The 13,624-nt window shown below is 36.2% G+C and overlaps 1 protein-coding gene across 3 annotated transcripts in view; it reads left to right on the forward strand.

Annotated features, from left to right (window-relative positions):
• Window positions 1–13,624, forward strand: part of LOC111396667 (signal peptide peptidase-like 2) — a 34,995-nt gene continuing 21,371 nt past the window's right edge. For all 3 annotated transcript variants that reach the window (XM_023023116.1, XM_023023117.1, XM_023023118.1), the window contains exons 1-8: window positions 1–358; window positions 1,918–2,076; window positions 8,452–8,563; window positions 8,678–8,797; window positions 9,934–10,091; window positions 10,877–11,050; window positions 12,019–12,053; window positions 12,154–12,310. In XM_023023116.1, the coding sequence (XP_022878884.1) occupies window positions 200–358; window positions 1,918–2,076; window positions 8,452–8,563; window positions 8,678–8,797; window positions 9,934–10,091; window positions 10,877–11,050; window positions 12,019–12,053; window positions 12,154–12,310 (1,074 nt within the window). In that variant the 5' untranslated portion in view covers window positions 1–199. The remainder of the gene's footprint in view (window positions 359–1,917; window positions 2,077–8,451; window positions 8,564–8,677; window positions 8,798–9,933; window positions 10,092–10,876; window positions 11,051–12,018; window positions 12,054–12,153; window positions 12,311–13,624) is intronic.

Here is a 13,624-nt window from a genome sequence, read left to right on the forward strand (position 1 = left end):
CAGTTATAAGCCTCTCCCGCTTTTTCTCTCCCTCTTCCCCATTTTTCTTCCAGTTATCGCATTCTCGTTAATTCTACACGCGATGTTCTAACATTCTTCTATGCGTAAAAAATAATGGCGTCAATGCCAATCTGGAGATGATATAGAATTGAAAAAAAAGAAAAAAAGAAACGGTTTATTTTCGTATAATTGATTATTCATGGCCACCCTTTCTTATCAATTTTATATGGGTTTCATAATTACAATTCATTTGGGAGTTTTCTTATTTTTGACATCATCAGTCGCCGAAGCTGGTGGTGATTCATCAGGCGCCGCCTCCGACAATGCTTCTAGCTCCTGCAGCAACCCCCACATAATGGTACAATATTAAAATCCTCTTAATCATTATGTAATTGGTATTATTGTTGTTATTCCATATTTTGTTTATCTGAATGTGTAAAATGGATCGTAAGATCATATTACATAGATACTCCCTTTCATGTGTTTTCTACCAATAATATTAGTATATTCAGTTTCAGAACAATTTTATAGATAATGGGTTGAATTGATTTAGAAGTAAAACTTTAACAACTTTGATATTTTCATTTACTGGTAATTACAGAATCTATACTTAAGAATCTTATTTTCAGGTGTGGATTTTGGATAACCTGTAGTATTCGTATTCGTTTATTCCATATCATAACAGTTATATATTTTGTGCAACATGTTATGGACATACTTGAAGAGAATTGATGAAGATAAAAAGAATGGAAAATGGTATATTTATAGAAAAATAATTTTAAAAATTTCTACTGGAATTTTAAATCTTTTGATTAGATTTTTCAGCTTCATTTTCAGTGAATCAATTGACCATTTGAGAGTTTCAGTCTTTTAGTCAGCTGTGGATGTTAGATAAGACCCAAGTCTGTCCATGGCCCTATAACTGCTGGCGCGTCAAACCCTTGATTTTGTGCCGGGCCCGTACTGAACTGTAACAATCTTCCAGTCTGTTTTGAGCTTGTTTGTCTCCCATTATGGGAGAAATTACAGAATTTTGAATAGTATTTTTTGGAGAATGCGGGGGCTTTGTATATAATAACCTTTCTTTTGACCCTGTAAGTATCTTAGCAGACTAAAAATAAAAACAATACACTTTTATGGATAAATAAACTTAAGCTTTTCAAAGTTTGTGAAGGCTCCTAGCCTTTTTAAAATTGATTTGACATATATATATATATATATATATATATATATATATATATAAAAATAAACACTCTTTAATGGAATGAAAATTATTGATCTGCCATGCCTGCATGGAAGTGGATTGTCCTGACCGTGGCCATTCAAACCTCTAATTTTACTTGAATTTTTTTTGCATAATCACAATTATGCTATTATCTATAGGTGCAATATATAGGTGAAGTTTGGAAAATGTGGCTGAATTTAATGGAAATTGATAATTGAAGAGCGTGTTGTAACTCGAGAAACATAAGATTACATGCAACAAAATGGAAAACTTCAAACTGTTCTTTTATTTTGAATTTTAGTGTTAGAGTTAAAACTTCAAGGGAACAGAATTACTGGAAAAGAAGTGAAAAGATTTACAACTGTACAATAGAAATGATTTGATCGATGGCTTAATGATTCTATATATTGTTGAGAACTATTTCAAAAATGGAGTGAGATGACTGGAACTTAGCATTCTTATCTATTGTTTGGTGATGGAAATGAATCTTCCTCATCAGACAAATTTTTATTTTTTGATTTATATTCTATTATTTGAAGATCACATATAAGATAGAGATTCTCTTTTGTACATTGAAAATTAAAACTTTCTTATTCTAAGCATGTTTATCCGGGAAACATTAGCATGAAGAGAAAAACGAAAAAAAGTCTTGTTAGGAATATACTGAGAGAATTTTTTCACTCCTTTTTCAGGTTAAGGTCAAGATATGGGTCAATGGAGCTGAGAAGGAAGCAGTGGTTGGTTTAAGCGCGGCATTTGGCTCTATTTTTCCCACCCACATTAAAGAAGCCCACAGATTGCCAGCTACATTCTCAAAACCCTTAAATAGCTGTACAGCTTCATCTTCTAAGGTACTTTTTCCCTATTAATGTCAACATTTTCAATTTATTTGCTAATTTTTCAATGGTCGCTGGGAGTTTCATTTTGTGCCTTGTGCAGAAAAATACTCTTCAATTGTCTCCGAATAAACGGCACAATGTTCCAAGTGTTGGTTACTCCCATTGTAAACCTTGAATTTTACCTGATCTCAAATATTAGAAGAAAACGTTTTTTTGTATCCATTGCACAACATTGATAGAATCACTAATGTCTCAATTCAATGTTTCATCTAAATTCATAAGAAATGTTTGGAGGTTTGAGGCTCATCCTTGCCTCATCTGTTATTTATAATTCCATTTATAATATCAAATACCCAAAAAAGTTGAAAAGCAAACTAACCCTACAGTTTCTAATTAACTAGAAATGCATTAGCAGCATGAAGCTCTAGGAATTATGTTTTACAATTTTTGATGCATTTTCTTCAATTTAACATATGTCCTGCATACACTCTCTTTTACATGAACTATGCCTTCATACTGGTGGCACAAGACCCTAGAGCTAATCTCATGCTATAGATTGCAAGAGAAAATAAAACACATATTTCTCATATTTTGTTTATCTGAATGTGTAAAATGGATCGTAAGATCATATTACATAGATACTCCCTTTCATGTGTTTTCTACCAATAATATCAGTATATTCAGTTTCAGAACAATTTTATAGATAATGGGTTGAATTGATTTAGAAGTAAAACTTTAACAACTTTGATATTTTCATTTACTGGTAATTACAGAATCTATACTTAAGAATCTTATTTTCAGGTGTGGATTTTGGATAACCTGTAGTATTCGTATTCGTTTATTCCATATCATAACAGTTATATATTTTGTGCAACATGTTATGGACATACTTGAAGAGAATTGATGAAGATAAAAAGAATGGAAAATGGTATATTTATAGAAAAATAATTTTAAAAATTTCTACTGGAATTTTACAAGGATGAAGGCAAATGGGCACAATTGCAGGAACAATTGCATAATTACAGCTCCAATTGCAGTATAAATAAAGGAAATAATCACATTACTAGCATCCAGAAATTGGGAGATTCCTTGGGAGAGTGTGGGCCTCTCGAATGTCCATTGATCTTGTTATTTTTTCCCTTTTTTGAAATAAAGAATCTGCTTCCCTGATCGCGGGTTCGTTCATCTTGTAATCACTGTTTGGTGGTTAAATTCTCATAATAAAACTCTTGTTCTATTTTGGATCTATCATTGGTATCAGAGCCGTTACGATCGGGATGGTGAATTTATCGGATCGTGTGGGCGAATTGGAAGGGGTTAACCAGAAATTGCAAGGCTAGAGGGAAGACATGCAAAATGGGTTCGATAGGATGCAGGTGGAAATGCAAAGGGTGCGGAATTTTGAGAAAAATATGGGAATGATCCTGGAGCAGTTCACCTTCATAAGAACAAAATGGGAAGAAGGGGAGAGAGAAAGAGAGAGAGAGAGTGCAAAGGGGAAAAACGAGGGAAGGAATTGGAGTATGACCTGCCTTTGGAAGGTTCCTCAGGTATAGAAACAAGCTGTCGCGTCGTTGCTGGAGGGTCGGGAGACCACTGGAGACCGGAACTTAAGGGGAGAAGACTGGAGATGTCTGTTTTTCTGGGACAAAATCCAGATGAATGGATCTTCAAAGCCAAACGGTATTTCGGGGTGAATCAATTGATAGAAGGAGAGAAATTGGAGTCGACGGCACTGTGTTTTGAAAGGGACGCACTCACCTGGTACCAATGGGAGCAAAGAAGGAAGGGGATAAAAAATTGGGAGACGCTGAAGTTCTTGCTGCGAGCGAGGTTCAGGTTGACGCTGGAAGGCACAATGGAGGAGCGCTTCCTGGCTCTCTGACAAGAAGGGTCAGTCATGGAATATCGTGTTGCCTTTGAGACATTAGCAGCGCCAATCGGGGAAATCTCAAAGGCCATATTGGAGGACCATTTCATTAATGGGCTGTCTCCAGAAATTAAGGCCGAGATCTTGAAGAGCCTGAAGGGTTGCCGTCGCAACGAGACAAGGATCATGCCATCCACTTGCAACCAGGAATAGTCCCTATAAGTGTGAGGCCATACCGTTACCCCCATGTTCAGAAAAATGAGATCGAGAAATTGGTCAAAGAAATGCTAGCAGCTGGGATTATCAGGCCAAGTGCCAGTCCTTTCTCAAGTCCAGTTTTATTAGTGAAGAAAAGAGATGGAGGGTGGCGCTTCTGTGTAGATTATAGAGCCATAAACAAGGTAACGGTACCGGATAAGTTTCCCATTCCGATGATCAACGAATTGTTGGATGAGCTACATGGGGCAACAATCTTCTCTAAACTCGATCTAAAGGCTGGTTATCATCGAATTCGGGTCAAACGGGAGGATATCCTAAAAACGGCGTTCAGGACCCATGAAGGGCATTATGAGTTCTTGGTAATGCCATTCGGATTGACGAACACACCCGCCACATTCCAGTCACTCATGAATGAAGTATTTAAAGAACAGTTGAGGCGGTTTGTTCTCGTGTTTTTCGATGATATTTTGGTATTTAGTCAAAGTTTGGAGGATCACGCGGAGCATCTGAGGAGAGTTTTGCAGTTGCTAAGACAACATCGATTGTACGACAATCGCAAGAAATGTAGCTTCGATCAACCAGAAGTAGAATACTTGGGGCATTGCATTTCACACCGGGGAGTGGCCGCAGACAAGTCAAAGATTCAAGCCATAGTAGACTGACCTAGTCCCCGCTCATTGTGAGAGTTGAGGGAATTTTTTAGGCTCACAGGGTATTATCGCCATTTTGTGAAGGACTACGGTAAATTAGGATGGCCATTAACAGAAAGGTTATGCAAGGATAATTTTTTCTGGGATGAAGAGCAAGCATTCCGAACACTGAAAACAGCCATGACATCTGTACCAGTCCTCGCCCTTTCGGACTTCAACCACCCCTTTATAGTGGAGACAGATGCTTCGAGTTTTGGCGTGGGAGTTGTGTTAATGCAAGACCATCATCCTATTGCATACTATAGTTGTGCGCTTAATCGAAAAGGGAAGGTAAAGTCAACTTATGAAAGAGAATTGATGGCGATTGTGTTTGCGGTGCAAAAATGGAAACACTACTTGCCTGGTCACAATTTCTAAGTGCGAACGGATCAGAAAAGTTTAAAATTCTTATTGGGGGCAACGAGAAGTGAACTCAGAGTATCATAAATGGTTACTTACGTTAATGGTTTATCAATTTGAGGTTCAATATCGACCGAGAAGTGAAAACAAGGCTGTCGATGCCCTTTCCCACATCAGCTCTTCCACCGAGTTAATGGCAATATCAGCTATTGCAGTAGTACAACTAGATATTCTTGCAGAAAAAGTTTGTACAGACTCACAGTTAGAAACTATCATTCAAGAACTCAGGCAGAGCCCTTCTAACAGACCAGATTTTGCAGTGGTAAATGACCAGTTGCTATTTAAGGGGCGTCTATTTCTACCCAAAGGGTCATCATTGATCTCGTTAATGTTACAAGAGGGGCACGACAGCAAGATTGGATGACACTCCGGCTATCGGAAAACTTACAAATGCATCACCCAAAATGTCTATTGGGAAGGGATGAAAGCTGATATTCAACGTTCACACTATCACCAGGGGGATTATTGCAGCAGCTACCGATTCCTAATCAGATTTGGGAAGACATAGCCATGGATTTCATCGAAGGGCTTCCGAAATCAGGCAACATGGACACAATCTTGGTAGTAGTGGACAGATTAAGCAAATATTGGCATTTCATAGTGCTTAAACACCCTTTTACGGCGGCAAGTGTTGCTGGGATTTTTATTAGGGAGGTGGTGGGTCTACATGGAGTACCCCGCTCTATAGTATCGAATAGAGACAATATTTTTGTAAGGCATTTTTGGGAAGAATTATTTCATCTGCAAGGTACGAAACTCAATCATAGTACAACTTACCATCCCCAGTCTGATGGACAGTCAGAAGTATTAAATCGCACCCTAGAAACATATCTCCGCTGCTTTGCTTCATCACGACCCAAATCTTGGTTCAGTTGGTTACCTTGGGCTGAGTTATGGTATAACACTTCCTTCCACATGGCAAGCAAGACTACTCCCTACCAGGTTTTATATGGGCGCGAACCTCCAGCTCTGCTAAGGTTTGAAAAAGGATCCACCCCAATTTCAGCAATAGAACAACAACTCCTTGAAAGGGATCGGGTTCTAGAGGAATTGAAAGCACAGTTACTGCAAGCCCAGATGAAGATGAAGGGCATAGCTGATTGCAAGAGAAGGAATGTTCAGTTCAATGATGGAGATCTTGTGTATTTGAAGATTAGATCATATCGTTGCAAACCCTTAGCTGCGCGACCTAACAAAAAGTTAGCACCACGATTTTATGGTCCATTTGGAGTGGGTCAGAGGATTGGCAAGGTTGCTTTTAAGCTAATTCTTCCTCTGACATGTAATATTCATTCCGTATTTCATGTATCCCAGCTACGTAAGGCAGAAGGAGCAGTGCAGGCTGTGAAAGTAGTACCCAGCCAATTAAGTGAGGAGTTGGAGATGTTGGCTGAACCAGAGACATTACTTGGGGTGCGACCTGGCTTAGGAAGCAATATTTGAGGCTTGGATGTTTTAATACAATGGAAGGGACAACCACCACTTGAAGCTACTTAGGAGTCTTACGACATGATTAAGCAACAGTTTCCTTCCTTTCACCTTGAGGACAAGGTGAAACTTATGGGGGGAGGTAATGATAGACCCTCAATCCATGCAACATACCAAAGGCGCAAGCTAAGATCAAGGGGAATGGGCACAATTGCAGGACCAACTGCATAATTACAGCTCCAACTGCAGTATAAATAAGGGAAATAATCACATTACCAGCATCCAGAAATCGGGAGATTCCTTGGGAGAGTGTAGGCCTCTCGAATGTCCGTTAATCTTGTTATTTTTTCCCTTTTTTGAAATAAAGAATCTGCTTCCCTGATCGCAGGTTCGTTCCTCTTGTAATCACTGTTTGGTGGTTAAATTCTCATAATAAAATTCTTGTTCTATTTTGGATCTATCAGAATCTTGGATTCATCTAAAAACAATGCCGCACCAACTCTATGATGAACTAGGAATAGTGAATGTCTCATCTTTGTAGTTATATGACTTATTGAATACAAAAATTAAATAAACAAACATGTCCCTTCTTTAACAACTTAAGATCCCAAATAAAGTGGTTAAACATAGTTTTAGAGTAGGTGAATGTCCTACGTTCAAGCCTTGTTACCACCCATTCATAAAAATTTCATGTATCATGCCCTTGATGGAAAATTGAATTGGCTTGCACTCGAGGGGATTTAGTACAAAATATAAATATATATGTATGATCTCTAACAACCAAATTTTGTGAAAACCACTATACCCAAAGCCAATCTGGTTGTAGCTCAAAAACTCGTATAAAATCTGGTAACCTGGTAGATGAATTTATAGCCAGTGACTTGGACGTGGTTTGCCAAGTTTGCTGATGATAAAATGAAACATGAGATTATAGCAAAATCATTAAATGAAAAAGTGACAACAAAAGTGTGAAAGAACTTGCCTTCGATTGGTTTTCTTTGTCTCTACTGATTGTAGGGATTTTGATGGGAATCTCGTATGTAGTTTTAATTTTAAATATCCTTATTTTGTGCTCATTAATTTATCATTTTGTATGTAGCCCATATTTTCATTTGATATTTAGTACAGTCTAAGTTGGGCCCATTTAATTTTCATTTGAGGTTAAATGAGTGTTGAAATAATTAATAAATAGTAAATAATGAGTCTTCAGATACTTTTTTATTATACGCATTTTTAATAAAAGATATTTATGTATATATGCATTTATATATTTAATTATTTTTATTTTTTGTTTAACCTGGTCTACCCCTGACTCTTCTTGTTCGATTTTCAAAACATTGCTAACAATTTAAGATTTTCAATGAGGTGGTTCAACATTACTTTCATTCTTTAATCATATGTCCTCTGGAACCTTTCAAGCTCTTCCATATGGATTTCATAGCCTTTCTTATCAAATATTCGTGAACTTTAGAAAGAAATTTAGCATTGTTATTTGAATTGTTGTGGATTTGCTCTCTGTTACCAATGTTGATATTTTCAAGCACAGTGCAAAGGTTCTCTTGTATCCTTTGTAATTATCAGGCTCTTTTGCATTAGCTTGATGCAGTGATTGTGATTTCATAGCTGAGGCTCAAGTTGTTAACTATGTAGAATTTTGGAAAGAAACTTAGAATTGTTATTTGAGTCATTATAGATTTGCTCTATATCACCAATGTTGAGAGTTTCAAGCACAATCCAAAGAGTCTCTTGTATCTTTTGTAGTTATCAGGCTCTTTTGCATTAGCTCGGCGTGGTGATTGTGATTTCATAACTAAGGCTAAAGTTGCAGAAGCAGGAGGAGCAGCAGGACTAGTGGTGATAAATGACAGTGAAGGTTGTTATCTTTAATTCTGTTAGCATATAGTGTAAATCTCATAAATAGTATGTCAGTTGTTTGATATTTAGCTTTGGTTTTTGATTGGTACATCCTTGCCCTGAACTTCTTTAGGTCTTCTGGAGATGAATTGTGTTGGGAATGTTACTGATGTAGACATTACCATTCCTGTAGTCATGATTTCAAAGTCAGGAGGAGACGAAATAGACAAAGCCATGGCTAGTAGGGAGAAAGGTAGGTCTTCGTCATATAATTTCGTTTAACTAGTTTTAAAAGCCAGTATGGAAGGTACATGTTACTGTTTATAGTTTGCCCTGCTTCTGCATGTACAGAGTGTGGGATTGCATGCTATTAATTGATGCTTTTATCGAAGTTTGAGTTGAAGGTGCTTGGAACAAGTCTATTATGTTTTAATGTCTTATTTCCTTCTGCAATGAATAAGATCTTTTCTCTTTTACAGACTGTAGTGTCTTATCATATGTATGAATGCTTCTTGTTCTTTGTGATATCATCAAGTTAACCTAGCTTCAGGTGCTCTGATATATGGTGTGCCTTTCTTCAATTCGTTCTATCCATTTTTAATTATTTTGAAAAAGTTGATATACTCTTCAGAGGTGGGAAATGTGATTGAATGATAATATGCTCTCTTTTCGGAAATTATGATATTACTTCTTCAGTCCCCTTCTTATTGCAACAGTTTGACTGTTCTAACATTTCAAATAAAGAGGCACATTTCACAAAGTGCATTCAACTTTTCTACACTATCCATCAAAAGTTTATCTAGTCATGATATTATACAACCAGTTAATAATATCCATCAAAAGTTTATGAGCCTGCAGATTTTTCTGTTAATCAAAATGTTGACATCTGTGTTTGCTTCTTGAACACACTTATTTTCTGTTCCTTCACAATAAAAAATCTAAGTTCTGCAGAGGTTCACATTTCCGGAGACGGGGAGTCACAGATGACGTGGAGAAAGAAATAAAAATATGATAATACAATCTACCCTCCACGTGGAAACTGTCATGAGGCTAGGCTTTCATTTTTATATATATTTGATGTGTGCTGCAGTCTTATGATCAAGATTCTGCCAGATTTATTGGCTTTCTGCATGGCCTTCTTGCTTATGTGCAGTCTTCGGATATCTTGTTTGAATATTTTCTTTTACAGTTTGTTTGATAAAACTTCAATAAAACTTTATCAACTTTTCAGCTGTGTCAAACTTCAATTTTAACCACACATTTCATAGGACTAATAACTTTTATCCACTTTTAAGTCACATTTCATAAACTTTTATCTTTTATCAAAAACTTTGTCAAACAACCCCTTTATATTTTTAAAAACTGCTAACTTCATGTTTTTTAATGCAGTGGAACTTTTATTATATTCTCCAGATCGCCCGATTGTTGACTTCTCAGTGACATTCTTGTGGCTGATGTCTGTTGGGACAGTAGTTTGTGCATCGCTTTGGTCGGAATTTACTGGATCAGAGCAGAGTGATGAGCCCTACGATGAACTCTCACCAAAGGTTACGTGAACAAAATAATGTCTTTATTTTCATATGTAGTACAGTTAAAACCTTCAAGATGGGCATTTCCTACTGTACATAAAATGACGTCATGTAGCGCTCCATATGGTTGCTTTTACTATTTTCACTAGTGATATCGTTTGGTGTTTCATGCTCACAGTGGAGTTCCTTAAGTGTGCTAAACAGCTCAAGCAATAGCAGTTCCCAAACTTTTATCAAATTCCAAAGTTATCTTCTTTATATATTTGTTTTTGTTCTCACCATTGAAATATTTGCATACTTGAAATATTTGCCTTGCAGGTACAAATATATTTATGCCTGTCTTTCTTTTATAAAATATGATAATTAGAGCCAAGACAATTTCCCAGCCTTTTCTCACCTCCTTTTAAGTCATATCACATCCTTTATGAGCTACAGCTATATACTCATTTTGATGTTGCTTCAAGGTTTTGCAACTGACCCAGTTTCTGCCCGTTTGGGATCTATTTTTCTTGTACCGTGACTTGTAAAAGATGCAGAGGAGAAACACAACCCCTTTGTGGAACTTTCTTGGGGCCATCTTAAGCTATGACACAAAACTTTGTAATAGTCTGCCTTTGATGTCCTTTTAGTTATGAGAGGACAGAAATGAAAGAAAAGTCATGAAACTTATGATGGCTATTTGGTTTCTGCATATCTTGACAAGATTTAAAAAACAAGCATAATTGAATGATTTGGTGCATGTAAAGTTTCCTTTGACGGATGTTATATCTAAATTGACTATTCTGTTCCGTTTCCATTGTTAGGTGTCATCCAATGCAATAGCAGCCAAGGATGATGAAGAAATCCTGCATATAAGTACAAAAAGTGCTATAGTTTTTGTCATAACAGCATCAACTTTTCTGGTGCTACTTTACCTATTTATGTCATCTTGGTTTGTCTGGCTGCTTATCGGACTTTTCTGCATCGGTGGTGTTGAGGTAATTATTCACTCCATTTATGTTTGATATCAGTTTTGTTTTGTGCTGGCCGAGTTGAGGCTGCTTGCACACAAAAAGAGAAAGATGGACAAAAATATATATTTGAGCATCAACTGTTGAAATAAGGCATTAAGTGATTTTGCGCTTGGTCCAGGCCAAGGTTGAGATGTTGCAGACTTGCTGCTTGCACACGTAAAAGAACTTAGGAGTGTACTTATTATACTTATTTAGGGCAAAGACTTTCGAAAACGAGAAAATTCTGAAAATTACTAAAATATTTATGTCCTCCAGAATATCCTTTTATAGGCATCACTTCGTTGAGCACTTCCCATTTTCCTATACCATGTTGATTGTCATTGGTGATTTCACTTAAATGTACACTATTTAGACCAGTGTTTTTAGACTTTGCTCCATCATTGAACCAGCATAGGATCAAGGGTCTAAATGTTCAATCGGATTAAATTGGATGCAAAAATCAATAAATAAATGGGCGAAGTTATATACACAGTATAAAAGTTCATAAAAAATAGATTTTAATTGTTCACATCACTATTCCCAAAGTAAAGACAAATTATGTTCGTTAACTGAATTTATTACCTATGACTTGCTTGAACACCTAACAACTAGCATATCTGAATGATTTTATTGTTTTAAATTGAAAATTGTTTTAGCCTATAGAACATTTGAGTCTAGCATTATTGCACTAGTAATGAAGTACAATTGGTTATGCTCACTAAGTAGAAGTAAAAGGGTAAATAAACAAAGACAATGAACAATAAATTAAACATGGAAAATTCGCTTTGCTGGGTGACTGAAACAATAAATAATGACAATGACAAATAAGCATGCGCAAGAGCCCGCGAACACGTGTTGGGGTGTAGATTTTTCTGACTTAATGATACAATGATTTGATATGTCTAAATCAATGCTATTAAAACTGGCTTGCTAATGATAAGTTTTGTTTTTAGGGAATGCATACTTGCATAGTATCTTTGGTGTTGAGGTATGGTTCAATTTTAAATGTGAAAGATACAGCTAATCTCTACGTTTAATACATCTTTTTAACATACTATGTTGCTTGTTTGCTCTTATGATCCGAGCAGCAAATGCAAAAATTGTGGACGAAGGACTTTGAATTTGCCTCTTCTGGGGGAGGTTTCCATTCTATCTTTTGTAGTCTTGATATTCTGTGTGGTATTTGCCATTTTGTGGGCTGCAAATAGGAAGTCGTCTTTCTCTTGGGTTGGCCAAGACATTCTTGTAAGCTATTACTGATTTTCTTCTCTAATTTTGTTCTTATCTGCATTTTGTATTGTGAAGACTCCCATTGTATATGCTGAATTGGTGTGCTTTCTCTCTTGCACCTTATCAGTCAATTATATAATGGAAATCAATAATTATCATTTCACTCCTTGAATCTTGTAAAATGGCACATATTTGCTTGATGAAACTCACACTATCTTTTACATTATATAAAGGTTTATGTACTAAATTCAAATTATTTATAAGATAACATGTCATTGCCTTTTTAATTTTATGTTGTCAGTACAGTGGCTGTGTGGAGACATGTTTGTTTTTTGTGTGTGCATGCCTGCGTGCATATTTCTCTATTTTTTCATGATATAGAGATACATTAAGAGATCAAGAACTCCTAATAAAATATAAGAAAACAAATTTAAAAACAAAATCTCTTATGCATTGCATTCTCCCAGCTGAGAACAACTAAATAGAGGAAAATCACTAAACTCCTTAGACGTAGAAGCCCATAAAGAAGCCAAAATATTTGGTCTCTCGAATTAATTAGGGTGATGTAACATGGGAAGCTGTGATATTTGGCTATTTTTTGGGTGGTTTGGACCAAAAGGAACTCACCCGATTTTCGAAGAAAATAGGGAAAATAAAAACTAAGTTTCTAAATGTCAATTTAATGCATCTACAGTTATTTTACTTGTATATGAGATGTTACCATATAGTTTTCAACTATCTCCATGGAAGAGATACTTTCAGAAAATGTGGAAACTTTAGTTATATCTACAAATCTCTGACGAGATGATGATAGGACTTCACCTGTTTTATCCCTAATCCCTAATAGAAGGGCAACAGAAATATAATATAATTGAAATAATTTATAAGAGTATAATGCAATATAGTACAACGGATATTTTTGGGCTTGTTTGTAAGTACTGGCGATGGTTGTGGTTCTGTTAGATGCCAGCAGGATAAGGATAAAGAGGAAAGGGGTTAATGTTCCTCAAAATAAGAATCCAAGTGCAAGGCATGTGCCATTTTGACAGAAAAAATAACAGTTCCCATCCAGTGGGGACCTATATGCTCAATTTTGCAAAGGCTTTGGATCCAAGGGTCTCAGAAAATTGAATGGGGACCCAAGTTCTATATTTCACAAAGGTTGGAGACCCCAGCTGTTATTTTCCCATATGATTTTAATTTATAGGGATTTGGAATGGTTGGCTTGGATTTAGTGTGAGTCAGTGGTTTAACATTTAATTTGTTATAGGGCCTGATTATATTTCTGTAATATAGCTGTTCTAGAAGCAGTTAAACACAAAGAATATA

The sequence above is a fragment of the Olea europaea genome, chromosome 7, assembly GCF_002742605.1.
Source record: "Olea europaea var. sylvestris chromosome 7, O_europaea_v1, whole genome shotgun sequence".
NCBI classification, from domain to species: Eukaryota; Viridiplantae; Streptophyta; class Magnoliopsida; order Lamiales; family Oleaceae; genus Olea; species Olea europaea.